Below are 15,829 nucleotides of genomic sequence, written 5' to 3'. Positions count from 1 at the left end.
TCAAATGAAGGCACCCTCCTAGTAAAGAACAAATAAACCCCACCACACACTCAAGTCTTGGCTTAACCTCCTCATAAGGCACCTCACAACAGTAAGAATGCACCTTCCCCGCCATTTCAGAGCTTGCAATAATGATCTTTTCCTCTCCCCATCAGGCCATGGTTACACCATTCATTGCTGTATCCTTTGAAAGTCTTCTGAATTGCCGCATCCATGCCATTAGTCCTCAACTTCAGCAGTCACCCAGCTGCTCAGATGCATTTTCAAGGTCAACCAAACCTGTGCCAACTGCACACCCTTGCCATACCCTACACACCTGCCTACGCTATCAGAGCAGGGGAAGAGCATCAGGATGATGTGGAAAACAATGCTCAATCAGAATGTACAACCCCCATTCCATTTCCAAAGTGGGGATTTATTGGTCATCATGAAGTATTAAACTAAAAGTTCAAAAGAAAGTGCCTTGCATGCAAAATTTAGAGGCACAAAATAATGATTTACTTATTTACATAAAGAAAGTTATCATTACAAATGACGAATGAAAAGGCCATCATCAGCCATCAATTTCCGATTCAACTTGAATTGCAACAACCAAACTTTCAAGCTCAAGATGCTGAATTTTTGGGCATTTCCTCAAGTAGTTTTACGTTGACCTTTAAAAGATTCAAGTTGTCCTGCATGTTTTGCAGCCGAGCTTCTGCAATGGTGATCTCTTCCTTCAGAAATTGAGCACGCTGCTCCAACCAGGCTATTCCATCTTGCCTTCCAGAATGCAGCACGTGGCTTCCATAATGCTCTTCTCCTCTTGAAAGGCTAAATGGTACATATTGCACTCTTGATGATCTTGCCAAAGCTATGATGGCACCTGTCTGAAAGAAAAAATAGCATGTCAGTATTGGCTAGAACAAAATCTTACGGAAAATTAGGGACAATGACTGAGGCATATGCTACAGAGCATATTAAAGGATCATTGAACTGAGAATCACTTCTCTGTTGAAAATAACCATTACAACTCCATCTTACTTACTCAATGACCTCAAACAATTTATTTTCTTTGTCAAGCCGCAGATTGACTGTATCTGTATCTACACGCAATTGCTAGCTTCAGTGAGCTGTTTTGAAAAAAACAGGGATACACTTTAATGAAGTGCATCAAGACGTTGAGACCATCTTTTCCTTCTTAAAGACCTTGTATTGTTGAGACTGCATTTAGGATGCATAATTGTTGAACCGAATTAGCATCCAGTCTATGAAAAAATAAGTTTCTCACCTAAATCACAATAGAAAAGCATCTCCACCAAACACAAGACAACATACCGCACTAATACATCCAAAGTGTATATGCATCTTCATCAGAATACATCCAATCCTGTGATATTTAATTTGTAATTATTGATGGAAAACAAAGAAAGAAAATAAAAAGATAGAAAGAAACAAAAAGTTTATTAGAGTCTTCAATAGGTAAGAATGTTCTGAGACAACATACCGCACAACAAATCTTACGAGGCACTACATGCTTCTGCCCTTCACTAAAGAAAAACAACAAAGTGAAGGTACAGCCTTTCAAGGTGGGCTGAGTGTGCCATTGTCTGCAGATACACTGCAGATACATTTACCCAATTGATCTGCAATTGGATGCATCTCTCTATGTATGCCAAGGATCATAAAATGTAAAGTGCTTAGTCAAGTAGGAGAGGTGTGACTTGTCAGCATCTCCAGAGCATGCTTGTGATTTGCTGCCAGTGCCTAGTAGTCACGTCTTGAATATGGCAAGTCCTGGGGGATTTCTAGCTGCTACCCACCTCTTGAAAGTGCCAATGTGAACCTGGACAAGCTGTAAGAAAGGAGCATAATCTTGGCTACCCACATGATAGCTGATGTAACATTGTACTCATTCCTAGGTATGTACTAGCTTCTCTGGGATGTTAGACCAATCCTGTCATGTTGTGACCTCTTGGCAGGTGGCAATGAAATTGTCCTCTGGTCTCATAGTAGAGCACCTAAAGCCAATGCTCCTCAGCCTTCACCCTATGAGTCATAGCCTTAAGTATAGCCATTAGCCTGAGGGTTATTCCCTTGTCCTGTCTTGATCCTCAAGCTTGGAATGAAATTGTAAGTTGTCCTAAAGCCAATGCATGAGACAAATGTATTCAAATAGGTCTAGATACCTGAGTGAAATTCTCCTCTCTGGTCTAAAGACAATGGTCTCTAGAGAATAGGGTGCTCAATCCAATTCTGGGAGGTGCTCAATGGTCTTCATACTGAGTTTGTGTTACCATTTTGGAGGTAAGGGGCAGACTGCAGTTTCAGATGACAAAGGCCAGCACTCAAGGAGAACACTAATCAAAACATAGTAAATGTTCTCTTCACCCGAGCTACAATTGCCTGTAGGCTGTGATGATAACAATATTTTATTTTAGTCTCTCCCAAAAGAGCATATGTAAACAAAAAAACTTAGGGTAAAAAATCTTAGGAACGAGCACTTCTAAACAAAATACTTAAGAACATATAGCTAATAGGCAATGCACCACTATTGTCGTCCATCCCCTTTAACATTTGTACGTGCATGATTATCGATAGTTTGAAAGTTGCATACAATTGCAGAGGTGCTGCTGCAAAATTTGCCTGCACAATTTGCTGTGGAACCATTGGCTTATTGTAGATGATACAGGAGACCATCATGACACGTAATCACTTTGTCTTGGCCAAACCTTGGGGCTCGTTGAGATTTGGCTCCAAAACATAGTTGTTGGTTCAACTAATCAATGTGCTTGGAAGCATTGGCACTTTGAATTCTTAATAACAAATCCCTTCATGAGTCTATCCAAGACACTCGTCTTCATGGAGAAGCCAAGTCCTAAGAAGGTGTCACCCGAGTATGATGCATATTGGCTCTTGCTATACATGAAGGTCCCTTGTTAAACGTATGGGTCCCAAATGATGGGAAGCTACAAGCTTCTTATAAAGTTTTCCCCTAGCCACAGTTAGTGGTTGAGTGAGTTTTAACTCACCCTAGGGTTTACCAAGGGCTTTAGGTTTTGCCATGTTGACAACCCTCTTGTATTTCATTTTTGAAACTTCAATTCAGGATTGCTTCATGGTTTTGCTCTCCCCTCCCTCTCCACTTCTCACATTTGGTACCAAAGCAGGTTCCCATTACTTCCCCGCACCTCCCCGTGCTTCCCAAGCATCTAGGACAACTTCTGTCACAAGAATCTTCGATTTCATCATGAAGAACCTTAGTTCCTAGCAGCAGCCTGCATTTGTTGCACCAGGGCAGGTACTAGAACTACTCTAGAGCAGGCAGCTCACTTTTGAATCAGTTCGCCTCTGTTTGGTGTGTTTTTGGAGAGCTAGTTGACTAGTTTGAGGCATTTTTTCTGTTATGGAACTATTGAAACCTTTTCTGAACAGGCCGCCTCTAAAGATTTCAGACGGTTCTCTGCAGACTTTTTGCAGATTTCAAGCTGTTCGGGTGTTGCTGCTGTGCTGCTTTTCCGCAGTTTTTGAGGCTTTTTGCAAACATTCTGGCATTAAAAACTGCACAACAGATGCTCTCCATCCTTGTGCTATAATTTTGGACTGTTCCTCGAAATCTTTTCTGTAACCGTTCTGGAGCTAGGGCATAGCTTCAATATTCAATTCGCAGCAAATCTGAGTCGTAGCACTTCAAAAACGATTTCAAATACAAGCTGGAAACTCCAATCAGCAATGTTGAAGCTGATACATGAATCTCCATGAAGAGAGAGAGAGTGACTGGGAGGGCAAGAGAGAGAGAACACTACACTAGGGCCCAGAAATAAGGACTGGACCCGGCCCGAGGGTCTTTATTGCAATAGAAAATACTTTGTACAACTGACTTTGAAAAGAGCATGAAGCTGAGTACAACTTTTCCAATCCATCTGGGAGGCATGGGGGCCTTTCTTTAATAGACTAGGCCTAGCAAAAAGCTAGGACCTACTTTCTAAAAGCTACTTTTACATAAAAGCCAAACTTTTTAGGCTTTATTTATAAATACGGTGCTTTTGGAGCCTCTTTTATCTTGTGGGCCCTCCTTTTAAGGAAACGCCCCCTTGTCCATTCTTTTAGGCCTCGCGGGACTTGCCTTTTGTGCTTTTCTCCCCCCCCTTGGGTCCCTTTTGCACTCTCTTAGCTCCTACACATTGCACAAACAAGTTCCAACACACCCAATAGAGGTTAGCAAAATGCATGTTCAGGGACTAATTTTAGCCCCTGGTGGGCGTTCCCACAGTTCTCTTTTACCTATGCAAAGCAAAAGTAAAACAAGGCTTGTTCTAGTTAACCAATGTCAACTTTCTTGACCATCATCAATACAATTAAAGATTCCTCCTTATCTATTGGGAGGAGTACCAATTTGGTGGCATCCCCTCTGTTTCTAATCAGCTGTCCTCAACTGAAAAGATTCTTGACACAGCTGTAAAACTTGAGGATACAATCTATCTTGGTGTCAATTGCCTAATAGTTCTGATACTTGGCAAGATAGGTACCTACAAATAAACTTGCCTTTTGATGTTTTTCTTTGTTGTACGGTACACAGTTTGTTTGCTAGAGGATCTCCTCCATCTCTTCCATCTAAAGTGGACCTTGGAATCTAGTAACTTCCGATCGTTGATTTAGATGGGTCTTGTGGCATTCTCTGCTCCTTTTGGCCGACTGGTCTTCCAGGGCACTAGGTAGCCACACGCCCATCTTTCTGTATCTAAAACACTTTCTTTCCGCACGGAGATTCTTGCTTTTCTTTGGCATTTCCTGCTCTTTAAGAGCACTAGGTAGCCATAGGCCCTTCTTTTTCTTGTCATTTCCTGCTCTTTCAGAGCATTGGGCAGCCATAGGCCCTTCTTTTTCTTAGAAATCCATGCCCTTGTTTCCTGTGGAGTTGATGAATTTTCCTTTCGTAGGCCTTGACTCCTGCCATTTATGCTGGTGGTGGAAGGAAAGTGTTCCAAAACAGTCATAAGACTCTAATAATAGAAATCCATCAGTTTTTCCATACTTTGCTTATCATCTTCCTTGCAAATAAACTCAACAGTTCCGTAATAAGATGGGCTGCTTCTTCCAAAGGCTTTGTTTTCCCCTCGGCTTCTTTGGCTGCAACTCCACCTTTGATTCCCAAATAAAGGAAAGAAACACTTGGCCAATGATCACTTGTACCGATACTTGAGCACATCAGGCTCTATTTATGAGTAGTGTTTCCATGAAACAAATTCAATCCACTATTCTCCTTGCGTTGCCATACAAGGGTTAGATCTTCATAAGGCAAACTTTATCAACATAAAAGAGATACTTAGTCTTAATAAAGCTGTTTCTTGGAATCTTTCCATATCCTCTTTCTTTGAGAATCCTCTCAAATCTTTCTGAATGAAGTGATAAACTCCATACAGATACTCTTCCAAGTATTTTAAAGCTTAACTTGGAAGTTCCTTCGGAAAGAACTGTGCATTGGAGAATTACAATTCTATTCACTGATTTGGTGCTTCCTTATACATAAAATATATTCCTACCAAACACTTACCGTAGCATAAGCTTAGAGGTTCTCAAACTAGAACATGTCCATCAAAATCATATACAGCCATCTTGGAATCCTCCTCCTCATGTGGAAACACATTCTGATCCAACAGAATACAATGGCATATAGAACATCAAGCTGTACCCAACAGCGGATTGGGCTGTGTAGGCAAGAAGCCCATAATGGATCGATATCTGCTATCTGGATGAGTAACTTGTCATGCTCTCGTGGCTGCTACCCAACGTCTGACGAGCGCCACTATAACCCCGATCAGCTGCATCCCAGGTCTGAAAATGGAGGAGATGTCACAGTGAGTGTGATCTGTGTGTCTGTCCTCTGCCGGGTGTGCTGTGTCTTAGTCTCAAGGTCTCTCCCTCTCCTACCGACAATGGATGGGATAGCAACCTGCTCTGTCTGGAAGAAATCTGTGATCGTACTCTAAGATGGATCGGGCACGGTCCCCTGCTCCTGTCTCCTTGATCTGATGAGGCGATCTCTTGTCGGACTGCCTTGTAAATAAAATATGCCAGGCATCTCTAATCTCGGTATAGGAGGAGTTTGGAGAGGCCCTTGAATCCGTCTCTGAAAAGGCAATGGTATTGTCCACGAATCTCATAGTAGACTAGGCGACAAAAGAGAAAGTGCTCCTCTGACTCCACCTCATGGTGCTCACACACAATGTGCAGATACGAATCTTTCTGAGAATCCCGCTCTCGATACGCAGTCAGTGCAATGATACACGTTACTCTCCAAGGGCAACCCTGAGTGAATGTGGTAGGTGGATCTGGATGTACCTTGGTGGGATGATGAAACCCTCTGCAGAGATGTGCAAGCAGTGGTCACGATAGAAACTGAGCTTGACCGGGAGCTTTGCCTGTGCTAGCCACGCCTGAATGTATGTAGCTGTAGAAGATCCTCCCGGATGATTGGGTTGAATTCATTGCCTCGGAACGGGACAAACGGAGCATGAATGCTGTACTGGAAGGCAAGCAGTCTGTCTATATGAAAACCCAATCTCTTAAACCATCCGCATGTGCACGCATACGAACATCTCTGATCACCCTGAGCTGCTAGTGCCATAGAAGATGCTAGTGCCAACCAAGGTAGCCTGTGTTGCCCTGTAGTACATGACATGGTTGAATAGATACACGTTTCTTAAGGTTAGAAACATTAGAAACGTTTAGATACTTTATAATCTTTCGAAACGTTAGAAACCTACCTGCTTTTGCCCAAAAATTGCATTTTGGGTAAGGTCGACGGCCGTACGTCATACGTCATAGAGCTGTAGTTACAACATTGAGAGGCAAAGGCCTAGGTAGAGGTCGTGGATGTACTATTCAACGTGGTTCAGGAGGATCTCAAGGAGGAGTGAGGACTTATTCTCGTCGAGGCAACGAGCAGAGAGCCAGTACTTCACAGTCCTTGACAGATGGGGAGGCCTCCTTGGCAGATGATGAGGTGTTGTGTTGGTGATGATGAGTCAGACTCAGAGCAAGATGACATTGATGTGGCTGTAGTGGAGCCACAATATGATAGTGAGGGCAATACTATCACAGACGGGGATTTTAGATCCAGTGACTCATCTAATGAGGATGAGCCTTGAGTCATGAGTAGTTACTAATAGTGTGTATTACTTGGCAATATTTATTTTTCAGCTTGAGACTTCTCTTTTCATTGCTAGGACCCGAGTCTTTGACACATGTCTTTTGAGTTCTAAGTCATGATTCATATTGATACTTTTAACTTTACTCTTTATTATGAATCATGTTGCATGTATGATTCATGGTACTACAGTATAATATCTATTTACTTTTCAGTTTTGAGTTTTAAGTTTGACATTTCTCTCACACCTCAGGCTTTGGTGCTGGTCCATGTAAGCAGGTTACTGAAGAGATTTTCAACCAACTAAAAGGGTTGAAGTCCAAGGTAACAGGAATTCCCATTCATGAACTCCCGAATTGGGAATCCATTCAAGGAGATTCAGGTAATGCAGTATCCAAGAGATCTCACACAAATACAGAGGACTTGGAGGGAGAAGAGGCCAATAATGTTGTTGGTATTGGTGATAGATCAAGCTCAGCACCTCGAGCCAAAAGGACGACTATGCATGTTTATAAGCAAGGGCATTTGAAGACAAGGATGCAAAAAGCTGCCATGAATGAGGCAACTAGTGAGTTAACAAAGTTGTTCATTCTGTGTGGGATGTCTTTTAACATTGTGCGCACACCTGCTTGGAAAAAGGCCATAAGATCCATATCACGCATAGGTTGTGCGTGGGATGGCCCCTCTTATCACACCTTGCACACATCACACCTTCGCAAGGAACAGGAGTCTTTGGAGAGGGAGTTGCAGCCACTAAAGGCTACTTTGAAGTATGGGTGCACATTGCTATGTGGTGTTTGGTCGGATGTGAGGAGGAGAAGTGTATACAATATTCTTGTCTCCTCATGCAAAGGCACTATGTTCCTTCGTGCCATTGATGCATCCATTGCAGCGACCGTCGTTACAGGTGAATTTATTTGGTCCCATATCCACCGAGCTATCCTTGAAATCAAACCTCAAAGCATTGTACAAGTCATTACAGATAATGGGATCCTTGAAATCGGACCTCAAAACATTGTACAAGTCATTACAGATAATGGCTCGTGTCTATGGGAGTCATGCTTGAAGAAGAGTTTCCTAAGATTGTTTGGTCACCTTGTGCAGCCCACATCCTTGATCTCTTGATGGAAGATATAGGGAAGCTTGATTGGGTGACCAAACTTTTCTCTACAGCATCAAGCATGGTGAAATTTGTCACTAAGAGGCCCAAGGTTTTGAGCATGTTCAGGCCAAACAGTGATTTAGAGCTCCTAAAGCCCGCTACCACACGCTTCTCATTGTTTATTGTGTTAGAGAGGTTACTCAGAGTGCAACTAGGCCTATCACGCACTGTGGTGTGTCATGAGTGGTGTACATGGGATGATAGGGATGAACCCAAGTCTAATGCATTTGCTCGGGAAATTTTGTGAGACGGTTGGTGGCGAGATGTGCATGCCCTTGTGAAGGCGGCCCTAAACCCTCTTAGTGTCTTGCGACTCACAGATATGGAGGGTAGCACCATTGGGCTTCTATATGAGTTCATGGACAAGATAGGGGAATCCTTGGATGCTTGCACTGTTTTACAGCCCGAGAGGTTCTTCTTTAACTAGTAACCAAGCATATTTTACCTTGTTTCCTACATAATATTTATATATTCTCCATTAGGCAAATTGCAATGCTTGCTAAGCTCATGTTGCATCCTCAACTTTTGAACTCTTATGTAGAGTTCAAGACATCAAGCAGATATGGAACAAGCGTTGGGATTGGTTTCATAGGCCAATCCATGCGGTCACACATATATTGCATCCTTTGTGGAGGAGTGAGAGCCAAGCATTGTGTGAGGACCTTGAGGAGGGTTGGACAAAGTATATTACCACATTGAGGAAGCTCGAGGATCAGCGTCTAATGTTCCGCAATAGTATCTCCATGTTTGGGAAACCAACTGCTTTGCTTCGTGACACGCAATTGCAGCCAGTTTCTTGGTGGGAGAAGTATGGTATTTCTACCCCAGAATTGGTAGGGTTCTTATCTCTTTTAAGTTTATGGTAAGATGTTTCATTGTTTCTATTGTACTCTTTTTGTGTCTCTCTCATTGAATATTTGCACTGCTTTGCAAATTGCAGAGACATTCCCATGAAACTTTTGTCCCAGGATTGTAGTTCCGGTCCATGTGAGAGAAACTGGAGTACTTGGGCTCTCTTTCACACCAAGAAGAGAAACAGGCTCTCCACTGCACAGTCGGAGAGACTTGTTTTTTGTCATTGCAATTTGCGGCTGCTAGAGCAGAAGGGAAATTCATCGAGTCACAGCAAGTCAATCTGGATAAAATTGACATCAACAAAACTAAGGACGTTCCAGACATTCCTCAGGAGGAGACAGGCATTTTTATTCCATGCTCTATGAGGAGATTACAGCTCCATCTCATGCGACACGATCTTCTCAGAGGGCTAGTACCAGTGCTGCACCACTTGCATCAAATGCTAGTACGAGTGTTGGACCACCTGCAGCAGATGATGAGTCTAACACATTTGAGGAGTCATCTGTTGCTAGTGAGAGCGACGATGAGGAGGATGACGAGGATGTCGAGGGAGACTCATTCACTCATGAGTCATAAGTCATGACCATTGACCGAAGACTCGAATCATGAGCACATATCTTTGTTTTCATTGTTCAGTCTTGACTTGATTCTATTCAGCTTTTTGGATTGATCATAAGTATTTACTATATTTTCTAAATCAGAAAATAAACAACACATCATTGTAGATTCAAGCATCAATGCCAAATGGTCATATAACATATTTCAGGAATCAGAATTGAAAAAGATACATGGAATCATGAATCATGACAAGATATTCACAGCTGAAATGATGCTAAAGCCTAATAGGCACTTGGGGTACTCGATACATTGAAATCTGAAAGTAGCAGATACTAAATTATATGTTTCAAGCATCCAATTTCAAGTTCTAAATGACATATCATATGTCTGTGCACTATGTTTCATGAGTTTATTTCAAGTATTGGACATCCGGTGGTAATAATCTAAATATTTTATTTTTTTGAAAAAAATATATATTTAAATACCCTGTTATGCACGAAACGTTTTTACAGACGTTTCCGGTTTACCCTGAAACATTTCCAAAACTCTGAAATGTGTTTCGAAACTCCTCACCTACTATGCATGGCACGAACCCTAAACGTGGTGGACACTTAGAACGTGTGGTGTGCGGGAAGGTATGAAGGGCATCTTTGTGCAATGATCGGCTAATCAACGCGGCCTGGTCCTCTAGAAGGGGCATATGGTCAATATAGGTGAGTAGAGTGTAGAGCCATGCAAAATATATGGGTGAGAGGCTGTGGTCAAAGTGTATGTCGTGATAGGTAGTGTAGGTGGGTGGTATGGTGAGTGGTAGAGCAAGGTAGGGAGTGGTGATATTGAAGAAGAGATATGTGTGATCAGCCCCAAGTGGCGGTGGTAAAATTGGAGAAGTCTGTGATGTGTGATGTGAAGACAGGCCCGATATATAATCAGCTACGCTAGACCCCCCTCCATGCCGAAAGCACGTGAAGCCGCTGGAGGAGGAACATCGCTCAAGACAATTATAGATAACGAGATCCTATGCCGTATCTACATCCAGTAGTGCATGTCCGTAAGAAGTGATAGGAGCTCGTCTATCAGCAGACACTCGTGACATGTCAGCGTCGGTAAGATCTAAGTCAAGAAGTAAACAACATCCTCTCGAAAATTCAATAGTGGCACCTGGCATGCTCCTGTCCTCGCGTTGAAAGTCCCCCACTAGGAGAACATCTCCACAGCTCGAGAAATTCATGATATCATGATAGAGGGATGTATATGGTGATGTCTCAGCATGCTCTTGTACTGCCCTGGCAAAGTGTGAGGTCTCTGGTGGGAAGTAGCAGATTGCTATGAAGAGATTACGACTGGTGATGCGTCGTAGTCGGATCCAAAGAAACCTAGAAAGTGGATCTCTCTTCTCCACTGATATCGCCCCAATAAGTGATGATCTATATAAGACTGCTACTCCTCCTGATCCCCGTATCCCATATGTCTCCCTCGTCTCCTCCCTGTAGGCTAACTCCCAAGTGTATCCACTGACCACCGGTAAGGGCCACTTTGGGCTCTGATACATTTTTGTGTAGAAGACTGCCTTTTCCTGTGTATGACTCCAAGAAATTCCCAGGCTCGGGGACCAAAGGCTACCATTACAGTTCCAAATGGTGCAAGCAAGGGTCTCAGTATCCTGAGTCTCATAGACTCCGCCCCCCTACGTGGAGGAGCTGCCAAGTGGTCGGTGGGGTCCGATGATGAGGCGTCCATCTAGCACTACTGTCAACTTCCCCTCTTTGCGAGCCACATCACGTAGCTGCAAAAGAGCGCGTCTCTCCTCTATGTCACCACAATGTAAATATCTTAAGTCAAAGTACAGTTGACCATTTATCTGATCATAATTAAAGAGTTTTCATATGTGTTAATTATGGTCAAACAGTTCTTTTAATGGTCAAAGAATTGACTACGGTCAAAGATACTTGACTCTGGTCAAGTAAGCCTGACTTCGGTCGGGGAGACTTCGTTTATTACCAAGAGGGTTAACCACGGTTAATCAAGGAACCACAGAGCTGACTACGGTCAAAGAGTGTTGACTTCGGTCAACAAGACTTGGTATGCGCCAAGAGGGTTAACTACAGTTAACCAAGATGTGCCAACTTCGGTTGGAGAGACTTGACTATAATTAAGGCACCTCGACCCTTGGTCAAAGCCTCTTAATTATAATCAAGAGTGTTGACTCTAGTCAACCAGAGAATAAATATATATATTTATATTTGTTATGTGTGCACATGTGTTCACTGGGGACGCCCACCGTGACTAGAATTAGTTGTGACAGTGTGTTATTTGCTTGCAAAGCGCTAACAATTAATGGGTACCATGGTGGTGCGCTTTAATTAATTATTGCAGGTACTAGGAAGAGTGATTTTCCTAAGCGCAATGGAGCCTAACAATAGTCTAGGAGGCGGTTCGCGTGACCAAGTCCTTCGAAGACTCTAGAGTTGCCCTTAGTGTCATGTAATTAGGAAAGTAATGTAGAAATTGACAAGTGGCTTGTTGCCAAGAAGGGGAGCCTGAGAGCTCATGTAACTGGAATTCACGTTTGGATTATGTATGAATAGCTTCCACGCTGAACTCTTGTACTCAGTTTTCTCTCAAGTAATAAAGTACCTTGGGGGGGGTCCAGCCCGACATGTTGTCCTGGGCCCTAGCTGTTTGCAGAGTGAGGGAATGAGAGAGTTTGAGAGATCAGAGTGAGCACATGAAATTGATGCTGGCGTCTGTCGTAGATTACATTAGTATCAAAGCCTTAGGATCTCCCTGCCTTCCATGGTGGGAGATGACAACCGAGTAGTTGACAAGTCGTGCCAACGATTGAAAAGGGGAAAGATATGCAACCTTGAAGCCGCTAGTATAAGCATTGACAGCTTAAAGGGTGATAGCCGGCACACGGGCGAAACCCAAAAATCGCGTGTGAATCAATGTGCCGTGAGTGGTGAAGGTTTTGGATCACCAATCGACGTTTAACGCAAGGCTCTTGAGGCGCCTACGCAGAACTGGTGTTCCATCATCTGCAAGTGTAATTGATGGAACCTCACTGCAAAGGTTGATCACGCTGGCGACACCTTCACGCGGATGTTTGGCGATGGCGCGACGACAGACGTGAACAATAAAGGATTTTTCCACTGACGATTCTTTGCACGGGCACTAGGTGTTGCAGAAGGGAAAAGGGCGCCGGCACGACACGCGACGCTGACCAGCAGCCAAGGTCTGGAACCTTATGCTTTTGATGACGTGGCAGACCTGACGCATGGCAGACAGGTGGCTGATGTGGCAGACTTGAGGTTAAGCTAACCTAACCTTGGTTAGTGGACTGGTTAGAGGTCCAGTTAGTTGGCCCAACCAAACCAGACCAGAACAGAACCAGTCTGGTCAGTTTGACCAGACAGTAAACATCCAGTCACAGACTAACCAGACCAGAGCCAGTTAGTCTGGTTAGTGTAACCAGCCGGTTACACATCCAGTTACTGTCCACACAAAAAAAAAACAGTTGCAGAGACAGTTCTGGCCATCAGTTCTCACCTACCTGAGAGTATTTACTGTCAGAAAAAGAAGAAATCAGAGAAAATTAGAGATTTGCAGAAAAAGAATATGCATGCCTTTGTGCTCAGAAAAAGGGAATCAGATGCATAATCAGTGCTTTTTGCAGCAGCCAGAAAAGGGTCAATATAGTTGTTGATGCCTTGGCAACTTTGTGAGTATATGCCTTGAGTTGACAGCCCGGTACTGGCATAGATTGTGAATGCAAGACACCTCTTGTTGACGTAATTTTTTCTCTTTGAAAAGCAAAGGTTGCGTGCATCAGTTGCATACACAGTGTGTGTGAGAAACTTGCAGATCTCAGACAAGTTGTAAAAAAATGGCTCAATCACCTATCTAGTGGGATTCACAAGATAGGGATGCACATCCAAGATAGAGAAGTGTGCAGCAAATCAGCAAGAATTTGAGCAGATGGTACGCACTCGTATGCAAGAGATGGAAAATCTCAGAAGGGATCCAAGAGCTCAGCATTTGTTTCAAGTTAAAAATATGCCTAATGCAGCTTATGATGTGTCAATGCCAAAGGCACACTCTCGTGTGCAGCCAGAGAGAGAGATCTCATAGGGGACAGTCTCGTAGCAGGAAGAGATCGAGGCAACATCACCGATCTCCCAGTCCTTCACCGTCTACCTTGAGCTCGACTTCTGTATCTTCTTCTTTATCAGATAAACCATCCAGGAAAAGAAGGAAACACAAGAAGTCTAGGAAGAGTAAGTCTTCCAGAGAGACCAAGGAATTCAAAGAGGGAGGTAAATCTGTCAAGTTTATGACCTATAATGGACAATATGGTCATACAAACAAAGCATTGCAGTTCATCAGGCAGTTTGATGCTGCATTCGGTACATAAAAGTTTTTAGAATCCTCCAAGTTAAGAATGGTCAGTTTGCACTTGACATCGACAGCTAGTGCATGGTGGAGTGCACAGACCAGAGATGGGTCAGCCCCAAAGAGGTGGAAGGACTTCAAGAAAGCCTTCTACCAGCAGTTTATGCCTAAACAGTTTAGAGATCATGTTCTTCAAGATTGGGACAGTTTGCATATGGATGCAGGAGATACAGTGGATGTGTACAACCAAAAGTTTTGGGATGCTTATTTGCAAGTTGCACCTTTCAAAAAGATCTCCAAAGGAACCCAAATGAGAAAGTACAGAGCAGGCCTCAGTGCAAGAATTCAGGCAGTAGTGAATGCTTTGGGAGCAAAGAACATTCAAGACCTTATGCATTCAGCTTCAGTAGCTAGTCTTGTGCCATTACAAGATCCATCCACGGTACTATCCTTGCATGCAGGAGGTGCCGAAAGGAAGAAAACTGATTTTTCAAAATCAGAAAAGAAAGAGTATCCCAAGGTTGAAAAGAAAGGGTTTCAGCCTCAGAAGCCGAGGGGTACTCAGTTTTCAAAGTCATATAAAGGCAAATCCCCATTCACTCCTGAACAGATAGCTGAATTTCGCAGAGATGGGAAATGCTTTAAATGTGGGAAAGAGGGGCATATAGCTAGCTGCCCAATGCCCTGAGAAGCCTTCAGGTTCTAAGGAGTAGAAAAAGCCACAAGTACCACCGAGGCCAATGGTGGGAGCAGTCCCAGATGTTTTGAGGAGTACCTCAGACCCAAAGGAAAAAGAGCTTTTGCTATCATGGGGAAAGATAAGAGATCAGCAAGCATTAATCCTATTTGATCCAAGGTCTACAAACAATTTCATATCTGAAGATTTAGCCCTGAGATTAGGGATAAAAACTGAAGAGCTAGGCATAGCTCTTGATGCTGATCAAATGTTCCAAGGGAATCCAGTGCAAGTTACTCCTTTGATTGGAAAGCTTCGTGTCCATGTGCAGAGCTATGTAGATCAGGAGGACTTCTTCATCTCTCCTCTCAAGCAGCATGATGTTGTACTCGGTACACCGTAGTTCCATCAAAAGGAAGTAACCTAAGAGGGTGCTGAGTTTTATCCATAGGGGGAAAAACCAGCGTATAGTTGCCAGGAATAAAGGGGAGACTATCCCCATTGTATCTGATGTTACATGTGGTAAAGCAATAAAGTCTGCAATTTCCGCGTACATGGCTTTTGTAAAAGAAAAAGAGAATGATATGCATGCTGAAATGAATGATGCAGACAAAGATAAATTTCAGTTTCTTGTAAACTTTAAAGATTGCTTTTCCGATGCTTTGCCAGGGGAGTTACCCCCAGAGAGCCCAGAGGACCATCAGATAGAGTTAATGCCTGGTAGTGAGCCACCAAATAGACCACCTTATAGAGTCAGTGCGACTCAGAGAGAGAAGATTATGGCTCAGGTGCAAGACTTGCTGTCCAAAGGGTTGATTCAGCCCAGCTCGTCTCTTTTTTGCTCACCAGTACTTCTAGTACAGAAGAAAGATGGTTCTTTTCGAACGTGCATTGATTATCATGCATTGAATAAGATGACCATCAAAAAATGATTTCCGATACCACGCATAGATGATGTGCTTGACCAGCTCACTGCCTAGCCCAACAAGTACTCACTACGTAACCACTTTGTAAATGTTTTTTCTCACTACCTGTAAGGGGTCACTATTAGTTGATA

The 15,829-nt window shown here is 43.2% G+C and overlaps 1 protein-coding gene and 1 pseudogene across 3 annotated transcripts in view; one reads left to right on the top strand and one right to left on the bottom strand.

The window, feature by feature from the left end:
• Positions 1–485: 485 nt before the first annotated feature.
• Positions 486–15,829, bottom strand: part of VAD1 (GRAM domain family protein) — a 107,571-nt gene continuing 92,227 nt past the window's right edge. For 2 of the 3 annotated variants that reach the window (XM_087398907.1, XM_087398914.1), the window contains exon 19: positions 486–869. In XM_087398907.1, the coding sequence (XP_087255033.1) occupies positions 606–869 (264 nt within the window). In that variant the 3' untranslated portion in view covers positions 486–605. The remainder of the gene's footprint in view (positions 870–15,829) is intronic. The other variant, XM_087398921.1, reaches the window with a different exon arrangement.
• On the top strand, positions 7,667–9,722 carry LOC147903429 (uncharacterized; annotated as a pseudogene).

Source organism: Dipteris shenzhenensis, chromosome 3, assembly GCF_047967505.1.
Source record: "Dipteris shenzhenensis isolate YYH24624 ecotype China chromosome 3, Dip_SZ_1.0, whole genome shotgun sequence".
Lineage (NCBI taxonomy): Eukaryota > Viridiplantae > Streptophyta > Polypodiopsida > Gleicheniales > Dipteridaceae > Dipteris > Dipteris shenzhenensis.
This window is presented reverse-complemented; position numbering and strand designations above follow the sequence as displayed.